The sequence below is a fragment of the Drosophila albomicans genome, chromosome 3 (assembly GCF_009650485.2).
Source record: "Drosophila albomicans strain 15112-1751.03 chromosome 3, ASM965048v2, whole genome shotgun sequence".
NCBI lineage: Eukaryota > Metazoa > Arthropoda > Insecta > Diptera > Drosophilidae > Drosophila > Drosophila albomicans.
The window spans coordinates 25219588-25237657 of NC_047629.2; the positions used below are offsets into that span (position 1 = coordinate 25219588).

At 44.3% G+C, this 18070-nt stretch overlaps 4 protein-coding genes and 1 long non-coding RNA gene across 5 annotated transcripts in view; 2 read left to right on the forward strand and 3 right to left on the reverse strand.

Annotated features, from left to right (window-relative positions):
- The window catches only part of LOC127565771 (uncharacterized), a 37967-nt gene extending 32967 nt beyond the window's left edge, over nucleotides 1–5000 (reverse strand). Inside the window, exon 1 of the long non-coding RNA XR_007955144.1 lies at nucleotides 4892–5000. This is a non-coding gene — a long non-coding RNA (uncharacterized LOC127565771). The remainder of the gene's footprint in view (nucleotides 1–4891) is intronic.
- A 2599-nt stretch (nucleotides 5001–7599) lies between these two features.
- LOC117570602 (guanine nucleotide exchange factor subunit Rich) lies at nucleotides 7600–12854 on the reverse strand. The gene is made up of 2 exons (XM_034252346.2): nucleotides 12712–12854; nucleotides 7600–12645 (listed from the first exon to the last, which is right to left on the reverse strand). The coding sequence occupies exon 2, from the start codon at nucleotides 12602–12604 to the stop codon at nucleotides 8345–8347; it is 4260 nt and encodes a 1419-aa protein (XP_034108237.1). The 5' UTR covers nucleotides 12605–12645; nucleotides 12712–12854; the 3' UTR covers nucleotides 7600–8344.
- Nucleotides 12855–13148: 294 nt separating this feature from the next.
- LOC117570603 (ATP-dependent RNA helicase Ddx1) lies at nucleotides 13149–15904 on the forward strand. Its single transcript, XM_034252347.2, has 4 exons — nucleotides 13149–13270; nucleotides 13329–13380; nucleotides 13450–15125; nucleotides 15459–15904. The coding sequence occupies exons 1-4, from the start codon at nucleotides 13255–13257 to the stop codon at nucleotides 15902–15904; spliced, it is 2190 nt and encodes a 729-aa protein (XP_034108238.1). The 5' UTR covers nucleotides 13149–13254.
- On the reverse strand, nucleotides 15847–16654 carry LOC117570604 (GSK3-beta interaction protein). Its single transcript, XM_034252348.2, has one exon. It carries the CDS (start codon nucleotides 16522–16524, stop codon nucleotides 16090–16092), a length of 435 nt encoding a protein of 144 aa, XP_034108239.1. The 5' UTR covers nucleotides 16525–16654; the 3' UTR covers nucleotides 15847–16089.
- Nucleotides 16655–16728: 74 nt separating this feature from the next.
- On the forward strand, nucleotides 16729–18047 carry LOC117566529 (bifunctional peptidase and (3S)-lysyl hydroxylase Jmjd7). The gene has a single exon (XM_034246070.2). It carries the CDS (start codon nucleotides 16903–16905, stop codon nucleotides 17866–17868), a length of 966 nt encoding a protein of 321 aa, XP_034101961.1. The 5' UTR covers nucleotides 16729–16902; the 3' UTR covers nucleotides 17869–18047.
- The last annotated feature ends 23 nt before the right edge of the window (nucleotides 18048–18070 follow it).

The window sequence follows — 18070 nt, forward strand, 5'->3', positions numbered from 1 at the left end:
TATAAACGTTGAATGTATGTGTGTGCATGTGTGTGTAGCCAGCAGCAATCACCTGAAACTTGCAACGATGACTAGCCGATGAGGCAACAAGGACAGCCAAGCTGCAACAGCTACAGCAAAGAAAGAGAAGCAAAAGGGAATGAGGCTGGCTGCTGCTCGGGGGCAACTGCTGGTCGTAAAGTGCAATAATGCCTGAATTTATGCAACTCGAGTGTAATAAAAATATGCATAATTCTGCAATAAATGATTTTAAGTAACACACACATACACCCCACACATACACACACTGAAGCACGCACATGCAGTTCTTGCAGCTCAAGTTGCATGGCTTAAGTGACAGGCGACAAGCGTGTCAGTTTCATTATTGATAACATGCTCACAAGCATTGAGTGAAGGGCTCATTGTTTGCACTTGACACTTGATTGGATCACAGCAAGAGTTCATTAAATATAACATGAAGACATTTTCAAAATTACATATTCATATTGATGACATTTCAAAATTATATTTACATAGTTTTTATGGTTTAACTAAGTTTTTCCTTTAATAGCATTTGAACTATTTAAACACCATTGTTCGTAGTGGCGTGGAATTCTCAAACTTTTTCAATATTTTAATTGAATTAAAGTAAATTTCAGTTAGTTGCTTTATATCTTAACAATTCTTAATTCTACCTATGTTATAGTTAAGTTAATGTTACAGTATAGCTAGCCTTGCCATACTTTTATGTTATGGCTATAACAATATAAAAATTGAATCCTTACCTCTTTCAATTAAGATTTATTATTATTATTATGAGAATTAATAGTTTTATTTGATAATTTATAATACTCAAAAGTAAAAAGTAAATTTATAATACTCAAAAGTAAGAAGTAAATTTAAGGCTTTACTTAAAACATTCAAATATTCTACTTTCTCAATTTAAAATTTGAATGAAAATGATAGTATAGCTTGATAGCGAAACATTTTATGTTATCGACATCAAACAAATTTTTTTGTATAATTGTGTTAACTATTTTTTTCTAAACTAGTCCCTTCTTAATTTTCCCCAATTATGATTTTACTTTGTCGGCTGCACCTATCTGGCAGTTTTCTCCGTGTTGCTTAAGTGTTATGCACTTACTGCAAACACATGAACTCGCATAAAGGCAAAATCTTTTGGATTACAACGTCAGGGCAAATATGCTACCTGAACTACTGTAAGAGAATGGAGTGAAAAGGGGGTAGAGAGGTGGAGAAGCGACACTGTTATGGCCGCTATTGCCATAACTGTTTTTGCAGCTTGGCAAAAACTTAAGCAGTTTGCAGGTGTTGCAGCGAAATTGCAGTTTATCTAACCGTGCTGGCGATTCCTGTCTTTTCTTTTCATTTCTTTTAGTTATTTTTGTTCTAACTGAGGAACTTAATGATCTGTGGCATATGTTGCGGGTCATGAGCAAAGGTGGCGCAGTGGCAAGCAGGAAATTAAGTTTTTGGCTTGTTGTATTGCGTAAATGGGTTTTTAGTTCCTCGCTTTGCGCGGAAGTGAATTGCATAAATTGCAAAGCGCGTGTAAAAGCCATGAAATCGAATTCGAAACTAGTAGCCACTGACCTCCTGCCACTGCCACTGGCACTGCTTCGAAATGATTGACGAAAAAGCATGCGGAAGCAGCTGGCCCACAAAGCAAGAAATCGTAACTGAAGCCAGCACATAAATCTTCATTGAATGCTTTTGGGGGTCGGCCAAAAAGCCGTCGAGTCATGGACGGTGGCTCTCTACAGCGCTCCTCATCAAAATGTGAAGAACACACTCTCGTTGGAACCGTTCGCAATCCCGGCCACGTTTTTGTACCGCCCATTTTGGCCGCATTGTTTTTGGTGTGCAACGAAACGTAAGCAAGCAGGCAGCAGCAACTCAGAGGAACGAACGTTGGGTCCGCCTCCGTTGAGGCGTAGAACAAAGGGCCATTATTTACAGGTGCTGCGCGCCAAAAGTGCCAAAACAAAGCAGACGCACTCGCTCACATTCCTCTTCCCCCACACCACATCCATAAGCAGATATTCAACACATTCACGCACACATACACGCACACAAGCACGCAGTAACACGAGCACACGCACACGCACGCACACATTTACAGGCGCAGACACATTGATTAATGAATTAATGAGGTAAACTTTGCACCTCAATGACAGAAAAAGCATCGCAGGTGGAGCTGCCTGCGTGTAATTCCCTTCTGTTACGTTCCCTGTTACGTTACGTTATTTGCACCCACACTCCTCGTGCTACCTTCCCCACTCGCCTTCCTCTCATTCACGCAACGACTTGTCTCCGGGCTTCGGTTTCTGTCTCTGATTTTGGTTTGCTAATGTATCGGTTCAAGAGGTCAGTCAGCAGCTGACAGGCACAGAAAACTTTCAGCGCATAAAAGTAGGCAATGAAAAGCTTTGCCAATCACTGCAGCCAAAACACCTAAGCAACTAGCGATGGCATCGTGAGCGTGAGCATTCAAAAGCACGCTAAACACAAGCTAAACATCGTTAGCAATGAGCACAGCGAAATGCAAAACGTTTTACGAATAATTTAAAAAGCTTTTAATTATTGCTTAGCAAATTAATAAAACGTTGTGTGTAAAAGCGATTTGTATAGAAAAGTTAAAACATTTATATTATGACTTTTTAATTATTTTTTAGAAATTAATTATTGGATTATTATATAAATCAGTTTTTCATTGTTTTAAGATTAACAAATTTCTATTATTCGTTATTGTTTATTATAAAAATGGTCCTGTTGAATTACAAGAAGTTTTATTGTATATTCAATGATGGAATAAAATAAAAATCAAAAAATTGGCAGTATGAATATATTTTAAAACTAAAGACATCAAATTAGATCGAAGGCAAAGCCATTGTAATTGTAAAATAAATTTAAATTTCTGGAAGATTCAAACATTGGAAAACCCTAAAATTTCAACTTCTATTGCAATTGAAAACAGCCAACTAGCACTTTTTGTATTACTTTAAAACTCCATTTAGCGACTTTAACGCCCAGTCACGCACCCATCTCTCGCGTTGACTGCAAGAGGGGGCGTGTCGCAAAGGACTCAAAGCTGGATGCTGGATGCTGTTGCTGACACGTGATAAAACGCTGCCAACGACGCCGCATGCTGTTGCTGTTGCTGTTGCTGTTGTTCTCTCTGCTGATTTTGCTGTTGCTGTTGGTGCTGCTGCTGATCTGGTTTGGGGTTGCAGCTGAATGGAACATGTAAGGGGCTTGGGGTGAGCTAAAGGTGCAGAGGGCACAGGCATTAACATTTACATGACACTCGGTCGCTCACAAGTGTGGTGTAAGGAGTGCGAGAAACAACAACTTTGCCGGCACACACGCTCACATATGTTGCCCCAAAAAACTTGGACGATTCTTTTGTGATTGGTACCCAGGTGGTCTGCTCTACTCTGCTCTGGTCTGGTCTGCTTTGGTCCAGGCATGTTTCGCCAACGCCTCAAGGCAAACGGAAACTGTGTAACTGACGCCCCGATCCACAGACACAGGGAAAAAGGAGGAGAGAGAGAGAGAGAGCGACAGACATGCCCATTTCTGAAGCTGGGTGCCATTAACGTTTCTATTGTGAGCTCTTGGCCTTAGCGAAATAAATAAAATTCGACAGCTGGGGCTGCAGAGAATGGCCTGACCCCCAAAGTGAAGCTCGAGCCTGGCCAGACAGCTTTGCGGTTTTCCAAATTTCACACAGACAAGCAGCGACACCAACACCTACAACTACAACAACTAACTACTACTATTACTACTACAGCAGCAGCAGCAGCAGTAGCTGAAGCTCAGCGTATTTATCTATTCATGCTCACAAAAAGCAATTCAGGAGGAGGCAAAACTTCAATGCAGCTAACGATGTAGGGACAACAGTGGCAGTGGCAGTGGCAACTCTGGCTGGCAGCAGCCAGCAACCAGGCAATGGACTCTCGGTGGCAAGTTGATTCCGTGATTTTTGGGCAAAACTTTTCCATGGCGCTGTATTTTTCGGGGTCGTGTCGGGGTTGCTACGCCTGCATTTTGAGCTTTTATTATGGTTGTGCTGCTCTCTCCCATCGTTTTTTTTTTTATATATTTTTTTTATTGTTGTATTTGAATCGAGCTGCCCTCGCTTCGTGTTGGTTCAAAGTTGAAGTTGCAGCAAAGTTGCAAATAAAAGCGCCAAAACGAAAAAAACAAAAACTGCCGAGTTTTCAGTGTTTTACACAAAAGCGTCGACATAGACATGAATGAGCCCGGGGCTATAGAGAGATGGCTATAGAGATGGAGATGGCGACGACGATGGCTACTGGACGAATGGTTAGACGCTTCGCTGGCTACAAACAAATAGACAGATAGTTAGTAGTGGAGAGCGTCCAGAGTTCGGCAAATGCAACATGCATTAGATTGGCAGTTGGGGATTTACTTGTAAAATGCAAATGCAATGAATGTACAATTTAGAAATTTTTACACTAAAAATGCAGACGACTGTCAGAGGAGCGAAGGCCAAAGGGAAGCGAAGGGTTGCAGGACTTCCAAGATAGGGGAACAACAACTGTTAGTTTGGGAAGCATTGAGCTGCACTTCAAATTGCTCGCTGAGTTGGGTGGCGAAGGGGAGGGAGGTTGGAGTAAAGGGGCAGCTGTAACATGCGCTTTTGGTTCATTTGAAATGCAAGTCGTTGTTTTGTCTGAACGACTCTCGTAATCTATGCTAATGAAATTGTTTTTGGTTTTTAAATCAAATTCTAACAAACAGAAACAGCAACAGCAGCAAACAGAAACAGCAGCGACTTGTTCAACTTTTTGGCATGTCAGACAACTTGTTCGGGGCAAATGGTAAATTAGAATTTGGGCAAGTAAATTATGCTGCATAGACTTACCGATCTTGCCAACCAAATTTGGTGCAATATGCTAAATAATGTCATTTATTTGCACAATTAGAAAATCTCACTTCACTTTAGTTTTTAGACGCGCAATACTAACAAGAGGCGGGAAATTACTCGATGCCTTAAAAGCTACTATGGGTATCGATATTAGCAATTGATAGTACACATCGACATGGTATTCAAGTAGTTATCGAGCTAACAAACATAAGTTTGCCTAATATGAATTAAATTTTTGAATATAAATTGAACAATTAAATCACCATTTATTAAAGAAACTCAAAAAAATGTAAAGCTTCTCAAACAATTTGCCCCATAAATGGCTTATGGTATTTGGTATGCAGAATTTATCGAAGTTATAAAGTATATTTTGCAATTGAGCTTTGCGGTCACACTGAAACTAACTGCTAAACGAAGATCATCAAGGCGCCGCAATTCCATTTTATATGGCAGTTAGTTGTGCACAAAACTCCCTGTCGGACTTTTATTGCAACCACAACAAGTTGAAATGCCATTCATATAGTACAACATACACTCTATTCGTACTATAAGTATTTGCGTTACACAATATGGAGATAGTTGTGTAGTCCCAGCTGCAATATTGCTCAGGCTAAGCTTTGTGTAAAATATTCACATGCATACATACTCTGTATGTGTGTATCTGTGGGTGTGTATGTGTGTGGCATGGTATATTGAAGGCATTCATCAAAATCACCAAGGCAACTCGAAATTCATCAGACGCCGCAGTGCTCAGATATTTTCGGGCAAACTTGTTACAACTACACCTACACATTGCAGTGGCTAACAACAACAACTACTACAAGAACGGCAACAACATGCTGCTTAACCCTTGAGTGGCAAACCAGGCACTTGGCTGCTGCTTTTCTGGGCGACGGCCGTCGCATGTGGTGTTGTTGATTACATTGTAATGTTGTTATTGTTGTTGCTGCTGCTGCTGCTGCTGCTGTTGTCGGTGGTTTTGTTGTCTGCGGCATCCTGTTGTAGTTGCTATTATTACAGTTGTTATTGTTGGTGCTGCTACTCCTGTTGCCCGCAATATAAAGAATTTGTAAAAGTTTTTTAACAATTTCTGCAGACCGCGCACTTGACGGCGACAACTTCCGTTGCAATGTGCCTTGTGCCTGCTGTTGATGCTTTCATTTCATATGTAAGAATGTGTGTGTGTATCGAGTACGTATCAGGCAGACATCGTTGCTGCTTTCTATAACTTTGGCTGAAGCGTCAATAGTTATTTTACAACACTGGCAACAACAACAAGCAGCGCAAGCAGTGAACAATGCTGTCAGCTACTGGTCTTAAGTTTCAGTTAAAGCTAGACTCTCAGTTAAGTTGGCTTAAAAAAAAGCTTAAATTTTGTAAAAAAAAATAGTAAAATATTAATAGTAAAATTACATATTAGCGATTAACCCAGAGTATATAACAACATTTTTTATTTAAGACGAGTATCAATAAGAAGGTTGTTAGTAAAATCTTAATATAAAAATAGCTATGTTGGCAACACTGGCAGTGCGAGCACCAACGTTAACAACAAGATGGAAGTCGGCGTGAGAAGTTGTCTGTTGTTGTCGGCGGCGACAACGGATGCGAAATACACGAATTTCTGCGCTATTCACTTTACAAACTTACAAATACACATGTACTGTACGCAAGTGTGTGTTCGTGTGTATGCATATATTGTGCCCCGGGGACTTTGACGTTTGAGAGCGCAGCTGAAAAGTTCTATGACGTTGGAAGGAGCGCTGCTTGCTGCTCGTTACCGTCCCTGTCGCTGTCTCCATCTCCGTCTCTGTCTAGTCGTAACATTCACAGTGATTACGTTTTGTAAGCACTTACGTTTACGATTTTATTGTAAGCTGCCGCTGCTGCTGCGTTGCAGCCGTCGAACTTTGCAACTGTGCGAAGAATTGCACACTGAAAACTTGCCAGCGTGCAAAATGTACAGCGACAGTAAGAGCAACAAACAGACACCACGTCAAGAGTAACCTTTGCGGTATGTGTGTGTGTGCATTGCGAATACGTCGAAGTCATCGCCAAATCAAGCAGCGCACGTAATGAATCAGTCACAGTGATTAACTTTTACAACTGCGACGAGTTACGGGCCAAAAGTATCCAGCAAAGTCACATGTGGCCAATTGACAGTTGTGGAAATGTGAGCGTCTGTTTGTATGTGTGCAGAAGTTACACTTTGTGTGCATCGCCGATAAAATGGAATGAGAACTACTTTTCAGTTACCATTGAAGAGACAAGCAGTTCAATTATGGTGATGACTGTGCAAGCAGTACGCTTGGCTTTAAAAGCAAACGGGTGAACAGCAAGCAGTAACAATACCACTTTTGGCTGTAAACAGTTCAGCGAGATCGCCACAAACAGAAAATGGGAAAGATATAAAAATGTAATAACTACCGGAGTTTTATTAATTGAATTCATAAGATCTCCATTGAAATATTGAGCTCCTATGTGCATCAAAAACAAAATCCAATTTAAATAGAATATCCGCCCGTTGTTGCAATTTAACTGTTCTCAGTGAGTAGTTCTTCAAGTAAGCAGTGCAGGTAATCAAATAAAACGACCACAATTTATGTTAAATTATCCAATTGCTTTTTATTCATAAAAATATATGTTTGTTTGTATAATTTAAGTGTAGATGGTTTTGTAAATTTTTAATTAACAAATATTGCAGCAAATTTCAACTATTAAGTTATGAATTACATTTACGTATAATTAATACAAGTATTTACCTTCGAGAATCGAAGTTTTCGTTGTGTAGCTCTGTGTGTGTGTGTGTGTGTGTGTTTTTAGGTTAGTGTGTGTGTGTGTGTGTGAATGTTTGGCTTACAATTAACACAGTTTGCAACAATTACGCATACAACAAACCAACGAACAAATAAAAACATTGCGCGCACAACACACAAAATCTACAATTTATAAATATGTATTGTATGTTTATGTATATGTTACGTTACGTTTCGTTACGTTGCGTATACGTTACATTGCGTATACGTAGACGCGCTGAGTATGTGAATTCCGCCTGTCTGTCTGTCCGCCCGTTTGAGTGTCGATCGTTTGACGGTCGTTTGTCTTTTTTCTGTTTTTCGGTTTTTCCCTAGAAATCCTTTTTCTATCTTTTGGTTGGAGTTTTCTGTAAGCTATTCTCTTCTCCGTCCGTATCAAAATCTTGCTTTCTACCTGTCCGTATGTATTTTATATGTGTCTTTATCCGTCTGTCTATAAGTCCACCTAACTATTTGGCTGTCTGTTCGTCTACAGTGACGCCTCTCTTAGCTGAACATTTCACTTCATGAAAAGTCTGCTTGGAAAACTGTTATCAAATGTCATAGAAAAATAAGCTTCCACTAAGAGAATTTTTACTGTATTTCTTCGTGTTCGTCTGTCTATCATTTGTCTGTCCTTTCGTATATTCTTCTTCTCTTACATAACCTGGCAGCCATCGCGTCCCGTCTCGTGACTGCTGCGCCTCTGCAGCTGCTGCGTGGGCGTTGACTGCGTGGAAGAGGGATTTCCCTGCTGCCCACTCGACTTGGTCTTTGATTTGGACTCGAGACTGGCGTGTCGCGTGAGCAGCCGCTGCTCTCCAACACGGGCAACGCCGTTGGGCAGCTGTTGTCCCTTGGCCACGCTGTCCAAGACATCGCTCTCCAGCGCAGACTTGGCATCCGCACTCAGTTCGCTCTCATCCGCCGCGTTGTCCAGCGACGTCGTTTCGCCCAGCGATTGAATGTACTGTTCCAGCAAATAGATATGTGGCTGTAGCGTCATCACAAATCCTCTATAGAGTGAGCCGCCATTGTCGAAAGTGCATTGACTGAGCTGCTTTAAAGCAGCCTCAATGCGACGACAAGCGCCGACAGATTCGCTGCGTATGACGACGTTGACGATGCGGGAAATGGAAGCAGCATCCTGCAGCAGAATGGACAACATTAGAGCGTAGTCCGTGCAATTGGCCTCGATGAAAAGTTGCAGCATGTAGCGCAGTTTAATGGCCAATTTATCGTTTAAATAACTGGCCACAACATCGCTGTTATCATCCTCCGAAGCGGGCAGCGAATACAGCCGACGATAACGAAAGTTATCGAAGGACAACTGCGAATTCGAGCGATGCTTGAGCATGGGCAGCGAACTGAGCTGCAGTTCCTCCTCCTCCTTGATGCAGGGCTGCAGCTGCGGCGACTCCATTTGTGCCGCTATACTAAAATAGCCCGACTCCGAAGTCTGCGAGGAAGTTGCGTTGCCCGTCTGACGACGCAACTGAGCAAAATCATCGCGTCCCGCGGGCGGAAAAGGACTCGGTAGCTGCAGCTCTGTGTGCAACGTTTGCAACGCTGCTGGAATGTTGTCCAGCTTGGCAGCGCCACCCGCTTCCTGCGTTAGCCAGCTGACCAGATGAAAGTCCAGATACGCACACATGTATCCCAAGTCAAGCAGCTTGTGCTGCTGCAGCAACTGCCGCGCATGACGCTGCAGTATCAGATCAATGCAAAAGATCTCGCGCTGCTGTCTCTCCTTGGTGGACTTGCGACGCACCACCGCAGCGCCAACAGCACCTGGCCCTGAGCTGCTGCCACTTACGCTGTGCCCCGTTTCGCTGCGTTCCATCGAAGTCGTTTGCTGCGGCTGTTTGTTGCTGTCCTTGGGCAGATTAGTCGTCACCGTGGTGGAATAGCTGCGTTCCCTGGTGGCTATTGGTCCCAACACCAGATTGAAGACATCAGCATTCTGATTCACTTGCGTCTGCGTTTGTGGCTGCGGCGGTGCAATCTTCACATTCATGACCATCGAACAGCGCGGCGAATCAATCTCATTGGGATCGATGGCCTTGAGGAAACGTATCAGATCCTTGGCCAGCTCCCATTTGCGTTGATTCAGCGCAATGTCCAGCAGCATGTTTGCATGCTGTTTGCTCACCGACGACGGCTCAAGATTCTGTATGATAATCAAATAGCTGGCGGCGGTTTCCAGCTGCTCGGCCTGCAGACACAGCTGAAAGAGTTCCTTCGGCTTGCCAGCCATGCTGAAGAGATAGGGCCACAGCGCAATCTCTGTTTTGCGTGCACACTGCACAATCGTCTGCAGATAGACGGGAAATTCTCTGATGAAATCGAGTATGCTGGGCAGCTGAGCATCTGGTATGGGTTGCTTGGAGCTCGCCTCCTCTTCGAGTACTTCGTGCAGCAGCAGTTCCAAGGCATGCGGGAAATACGGCAAACTACGACAGCTTTGCGCTATCTCCCAGGCGGAGTAACCGAGATTGCGTTTGATCAGCTGGCGCAGCACTTTATGCAAATAAACCTGCGACTTGCGCTCCATCAGCGCAAAGGGCAGCGCAAAGTGCGAGTTGCTTTCATTTGTATATAACGTGCTCTCGTTCTCCACGCCAAGCACAATGACATTGTCGAAGAGTATGACAAGTGGATAGAGTTTCAAGGGGAAGCTCAGCATAATCCGCTTAGACATGAAGCTGTGCAAACGATGTGCGCCGCTTTGCTCCGCACGTTGCTGGAGTATGGGCAACCAGACACGCATGCCATGTGCTCCAGAGTAGAGCCACAAGCAATCTCTCATTGCACAGTGCTCCAGATTGTGTGACAACCAAAAGCATTCCACGCAGCTCGCTAGGCAAGTGGCTAGCAGTGTATTTGGCACCTGTTGCGCTGCCTCCTCGCGTTGTATCATTAGGATGCGTCCACAGACATTCACAACAATCGTTTCCGCCTCCGTTTGATGTTGCTGCGGCTTCAGCTCGTTGCGCAGATTCGTCACCGTCAAGCTAACAATGCACGCCGGATGTATGCAAATACTCTTCACGTCCAGCTCGTAGGCGCACTCAATGTTGATGATGTAAGCCGACTGTCTTTGCATGTGAAACAGGCTCACGATGCCATCGGCTGTGAGCACAATTAGCTGATCGCGAAAGCAGTTCAAGCTGATGACCGGAGCCCGCACCTGCAGCTTGTGGCCGTACTGGTTGTCCAGCTTGCATTCGGCGGGATAGCAACGCAGCTCATCGGTGCGATCGAGCAGCGAATAGCAGCCCATTACAATGAAACCCTGCCACCAGAGCAGGCCACCCGAGACCACGAAATCCTTCTCCTGTGACTCGTTGCCAAACAGCTTCCAACGTTTGCTGAGCATCGCATAGTGCGCCAATCCCGTGCGTCCTGCGACAGCCACATGAAGTCCTGCCGCATCGATGGCTGCATAGCGTATGGGCCAATTGGTAGCCGCATAATTGAGTGGAAGCTGCAGCAGTGTCCAGTATTTGCTTTCGGTGAGTATGCTGCCCATGTTGGGCGTCTGCTTGAGCTCCAAACAATCCTCGCTGCTCGTTGCTGCGCTGCTGGGAAACTGACACTTAACATTGCCATAAGTCTGCTCCAGATTGTCACCCTGATTGATGTACAAACAATCGTCACCTTGGAGCAGAATGTGAGAATGTGTGCTCTGGCAGGGATTCATACTCAGTGCGCTCTTCACAAACTGCAGCTGGAGCACATTATTGTCGCCCTGGCGACTCGTCATAAACAGTTGATAGCCTTCCGTGGACCATTCGAGACGTCGCAGCTGCAGCGGATTGCGCTTCAGCAGATCCACATGTAGTCCAAAGTCCCAGCTGAGCGTGGACATGAGTAACGCACCAAAAGTGCTCCACAACGAGAGTCCGCCGTTTTCCCAGCTCACGGCAAGTACACAACCATCGGGACTCCATTTGAGTTCATTGACAGCGCCCAGGCTGCCCGGAAGCACGTGCTCAGTGAGCATCAAGCGATGTGAGTACTCCAAGCCAGCGGTAGCATCATCAATAGCATAAACAGCAACCGCAGAACTCTGTTGTCCATAAGCCAGCAGTCGAAACTTGTGATTGACGCTGCAGACGCTGGCATCAGCGACATCTGGCACCCAGCAGCCATGCATATGTGCGGTCTCGAATCGCAGATGATCGGCGATAAGAAAGGCAGCACGTTGATCGCTAAACACCGCAGCACAGCCGCCAATGAAGGGTGAGTATTCCAAGGAGGCTACAAAGCAATTGTTACCCACGGCAGGCAAATACTTGGCCGGCTGCTGTTGTTGCTGCTGCTGTTGCACGTAGAAGGGAATGTCGCGCAGCTTGATCACGGCCAGCGGAGTAAGTTGCTCCTCCGTTGCATTCTCCAGTTGTGTCCACTGCACGCGCAACAACTCACAAGTCTCTGTGGCCAAGAGCAACTCACTTAGGCTAATGCAGCAGACTGTGGAGATGACGGTGTCCAAGGTGAAGCAGCAAACTTCACGCAGACTCAAGCGCGGTATGTTCTCCTTGATGAACAGCTCAGCTGAGTCCCGTTTTAAGCTCACAGCGGGCGGATCCACTTGCATCAAGATGCCATTGCCATTGGCATCAAAGTCCAGCTGATAAAGCAGCAACGAACCTGCTTCGGTAAGCACAGCCAGCTGACGAGAGTCGGGCTTCCATATAATTAACTGATTGCCACCAAATTGCTCCAGAGATTCGGCGCTACGTCGATAATACGCAATGGGCAGCAATGGATTCGCATACCAAATGCCCAGGAAGTCGGCGCCAATGGCGGCCACCAATATTTTGACGGCATCGCAGGAGATGTGACGTATATGTGAGGATTCTCCAGGAAGCGCCAGACTGACGCGCTTTGGCCAGCCCAAAGGAAAATACATTCTTTTGTTTTTCTTATTTTCACTTCGCTGAGCTAAAATTGCTGTGCAATAAAAACAAACATTAATTTGCAACTATTTCGCACTCGTTTATTGTGTTGAGTACTCACACTTGTTTTCTTATTGAATTACACCACAAAATTTACATGTCTAACATTTTAATTAGCACTTGAACACAACATTTCTTTAATTTAATAAAAAAAAAGAAAACAACAAAAAATCTCTGCGATTTACGCGTATACAAATACTAGTGTTGCACACCGTTGCGCAAATCACAGTCAGTCAGCTGTGAAAAGCAGTACGTGCTTCACAACACTTTTTAAATGTTGCTCCACAGTGCACACAACTTTATCATTATGCTTTAGTTTACTATTTATGTATGAAATGTGTAATTAAACTTACATAAATTAATTATTTAAAAAATACTTTATAATTCTCTATTACTATCTTTACTGAAAATTTACTAAATCTGAAATTGTTATGACTATATTGTCAAAACAAGGTGAGACCAGCGTACTACGCTGAAATAAGTACAAGGACGTCAGTTAAAAAGTACTCAATGAGTAATTATTGGGAAATATTTGTAGCCGGCTGTAAGCAAAACTCGCAATAAATAAATTAGTTTTAAGCGAATTTAGCGAAAAACGAGAGAAATGACTGCATTCGAAGGTGAGTAATAAACAAATCAATTACTGAATACATTAATAAAATTATCCAATTAATGCAGAGTTTGGCGTGCTGCCCGAACTGGGCAAAGCAACCGACGAATTGGACTGGACGTGAGTAGACAAGAAAAATTAATAATTAATTTGCTTTTGTGAATAAATGTACTAAACTGTTGCTCGCAGATTGCCCACCGATGTGCAGGCGGAGGCCATTCCACTAATTCTAGGTGGTGGTGATGTTCTCATGGCGGCCGAAACCGGTTCCGGTAAAACTGGAGCATTTTGCTTGCCCATTCTGCAGATTGTTTGGGAAACATTGCGTGATCTGAAGGAAGGCAAAACGGGCAAGGGCGGCACAGGTGGCGCAGCTGGTGGTGCTACTCCCTGGACCATGTCCTTCTTCGATCGCAATAATGCGCTGGCCGTGACCCCGGATGGTTTGCGCTGCCAATCTCGGGAGTTCAAGGAATGGCACGGATGTCGCGGTACCACTGGCGTCTTTGGCAGGGCTAAGTTCTACTACGAGGCCACGGTCACCGATGAGGGACTCTGCCGCATTGGATGGTCCACACAATTGGCCAGCTTGGATCTGGGCACTTGTCGCTTTGGGTTCGGGTTCGGCGGCACTGGCAAGAAATCCAATAATCGACAGTTTGATGACTATGGCGAAGCCTTTGGCAAATCAGATGTTATTGGCTGCCTGCTCAATCTGCAGGCCTTGGAGGTCAGTTTCACCAAGAACGGCGTGCCATTGGGTGTGGCCTTCAAGATACCCGATAGTATGCGCAACGAAACCTTCTATCCTGCTGTTGTGTTGAAGAATGCCGAAATGTTGTTCAACTTTGGCAAGACTGACTTTAAGTATCCACCTGGCAATGGCTTTGTGGCTGCCTGCAAAGCGGATGCGGACCACAGCAAGGCCAATCCTCTGGCTAGTCCTACAGCCAATGCGGCTGCCTTGAAACCAGCACCCAATGCACCCCAGGCCATCATCATTGAGCCGAGTCGCGAGTTGGCAGAACAAACCTACAATCAGCTGGAGAAATTCAAGCTGCATCTGGGCAATCCCGAGGTGCGTTCCCTGCTGCTTATTGGTGGCGTGCGTGTCGAGGAACAAAAAGCCCAGTTGCAGCAGGGCATACACATTGTAGTCGGCACCCCGGGACGTCTCGAGGAGCTGATCAACAGCGGCTTTGTGCAGCTAACGCATTGTCGCTTCTTTGTGCTGGATGAAGCGGATGCACTGCTAAAGCAAGGCTACACGGAACTGATTGATCGACTGCATAAGCAGATACCCAAGATCACCAGCGATGGCTGTCGCCTGCAGATGATCGTCTGCTCGGCCACGTTGCACGCTTTTGAGGTAAAGAAAATGGCCGAACGACTGATGCACTTTCCCACCTGGGTGGATCTCAAGGGTGAAGACGCTGTGCCCGAGACAGTGCATCATGTGGTCTGCATGGTGGATCCCCACACGGACTACAGTTGGAAGAATCTGCGCCAACCTGTCCCTACCGATGGGGTGCATGCTCAGGACAATTTGCATCATTCGAATACTTCGCCAGAAACTTTTTCGGAGGCTGTAAAGCTGTTGAAGGGCGAGTACTGCATCAAGGCCATCGAACAGCATAAAATGGATCGGGCCATTATCTTTTGTCGCACCAAGCAAGATTGCGACAATCTGGAGATGCATCTGCGGCGTCAGGGTGGAGATCGTTACTCGTGTGTCTGCTTGCATGGCGATCGCAAGCCGCAGGAGCGTAAACAAAATCTGGAGATGTTCAAGCGGCAGCAAGTGAAGTTTTTGATCTGCACAGATGTCGCGGCACGCGGTCTGGACATCACAGGATTACCATTCAGTAAGTGAGAGATTACCAATGACTATATTCTTTGTTCTGACTGAACTAACAGCTTACGGTACAAACTGACTAATAGACTGCTATCTAATAACGAGGATGCTTCGGGGATTTTTAATTTTGATATATCACAAAACATGTTCTTAATTGATTAATTCATTATCAATGAAGGGACGTTTTTTGACAATTTCATTATTAATATGTTTTATTTGAAAGCAATTTCTCGATAACATAAACAAAACAAATTACAAGCAGTTAAAAACATGCTCAGCAAATTATAAATATTCTTAACCTTATTTTTCTCTAATCTAATCTACTCTTTCTCACTTTTTCCAGTGATCAACATTACGCTCCCAGATGACAAGTCCAACTATGTGCATCGCATTGGCCGCGTGGGACGCGCCGAACGTATGGGACTGGCTATCAGTCTGGTGTCCAAGGTGCCGGAGAAGGTGTGGTATCATGGTGAATGGTGCAAGACTCGCGGACGCAATTGTCACAACACCAATTTAACCGATGTGCGCGGCTGTTGCATCTGGTACAACGAACCCAACTTGCTGGCCGAGGTGGAGGATCATCTTAACATCACTATACAGCAGGTGGACAAGTCCATGGAGGTGCCTGTCAATGATTTCGATGGCAAAGTTGTCTACGGCCAGAAGAATCTCAATATGGGCACTGGATATGAGGATCATGTGGAGCAATTGGGACCGACGGTGCGCAAATTGACTGACTTGGAACTGCAATCACAATCTTTATTTTTGAAACGCTTAAAAGTCTAAAAAGTTGCGAAATACTTTCATGGTTACACGATGATGATGATTATGATGATGATTGTAATGGTTACATTAAAAAATACATAGTACATATATAAATACAAACTAACATTAAAAATCGTTTGTGTGTGTGTTTAATGAGTACAGCCTCAGGTTGAAGTTGTTTAGTGGGGGATTCCCCCATATTCAGTTTAGTCCTCCTCCTCTTCTTCCTCGTCCTCTTCGTGGAATTCGGTGCGCATCTGTTGCAGCTGACGCAGTTGTTGGCAGAGTTGATTCCCAAACGACTCCACATAACGTGGACTAATCTTGTCCAGCAGTGCATATGGTGTCTCAAATATCTCCTCCTCGTCCTCCTCTTGCTTTTCATCGCCATTATTTAGTGAACGGAAGGCCTTGTCCTCATCAATGGTGTCGTATTGGGAAGACACAATTTTAAATCCTCGACTCGACACCTGAACACAGCAGGTGGCGCTCTCTATGGTTCGTATGTTGAGATAGATTTGCGTGGCACTGCTGGCCAGCTTGGAAGAAACGACGATTTCGGCCACATGCGCCTTCACATCATTGATGATGGCCTGCGCCTCGTCAATGCAGTTGAACTCTTGCTCGTCGCTCTCTTCCATTGCGCTGTCAATGTTTTAAACTAGGTTTTAATTGAAGTCTTTAGAATTTTTCTCCGTTCGATTTTACAAGCGCAACATGTTTTTCTTTGCCGTATGCTTCAGAACAGCTGCTAAGCACTCAATCGCTGTCAAAAGAATTTCGATAGCACTCGATTTTCAAACAGCTGGAAAGTCAACAATCGAAGTCGCAATAAGAGCGATTATAATTTAAATATTTGAATGAAAAATATTTAAAAACAAGCTCTAATTACATTTAAATTTTTGTATTTATGATTAGAGGCTAAGAATTTAAATAACTTAACCATTTATCCTCTTCTTTAAACATATGTTATTTATCGATACTTTTGGAATATCGATGCAGTCACACATGGAATTGACATGGCTCAAACTCAAATTGCAGCGGGTGTAGAGTTGCTGCTCCAGGAGGCCAAAGACTTAGGCATTGGCGGCCACATCGCCGAGCTAGAAGCGTTGCCTAGTGCGGTAGAATTCGCACGAGAATTCTATGCCAAGAACGCACCCGTTGTGATACGTCAAGCTGTTGCCCACTGGCCGGCTGTCAAGAAGTGGACACCAGAATATCTCAAGGAGACTCTGAATAACAAGATCGTCGATGTGGCTGTCACACCCAATGGATATGCCGATGGGCTGGCCACACAGAATGGTGAGGAGTTCTTTGTATTACCACTGGAAACAAAAATGCCGTTATCAGAGCTCCTTGAGCGCTTTGATGATCCCATGGGCGCTGTGCATTATATCCAAAAGCAAAATTCCAATTTTACCGAGGATTTTCCCGAATTGGCCAACGATATTGTACTCAGGGATTTGAGTTTCGCTCAGGAATGCTTTAATAAACCATCGGATGCAGTTAACTTTTGGCTGGGTGATGAACGCGCCATCACTTCGATGCACAAGGATCCCTACGAAAATTTGTATTGTGTCATAGCGGGCTACAAGGATTTCATTCTACTGCCACCACATCAATTGCCCTGCGTGCCTCGTCGCACTTATCCCACTGGAATATATAAGCGCAAACCTTGCGGTCAGTTCTACATTGACCCATTGATGGATGAGGATACGCAGCAGCTGACGGAATGGATTAGCATCGATCCCTTGGCACCCGATCTGGCCAAATATCCGCAATATGCCCAGGCACGTCCATTACGCGTTCGTGTACATGCTGGTGATGTGCTCTACCTGCCCAATTATTGGTTTCATCATGTACGGCAAAGTCACAAGTGTATTGCTGTTAACTTCTGGTATGACATGGAGTACGATAGTCGCTACTGTTATTATCGCATGCTGGAGCACCTAACTACCTCAAGCGGCAATCAAAAGTCCTGATTGTTAATTCCCTGTGATCCCTTTGTAACAAAAGTTTCCTATACTCAGTGGGTCATTAAATAAAATTTGTTATCGCATCACTTACAAGTGATCAATGTCATATAAATTGTTTACGTATGAAAAGAAATAAAATATTACGTATTTTACAATACAATTCCTTCAGACTATTAGCAATGCTTTCTAATATTCTCAAGATTTTGGA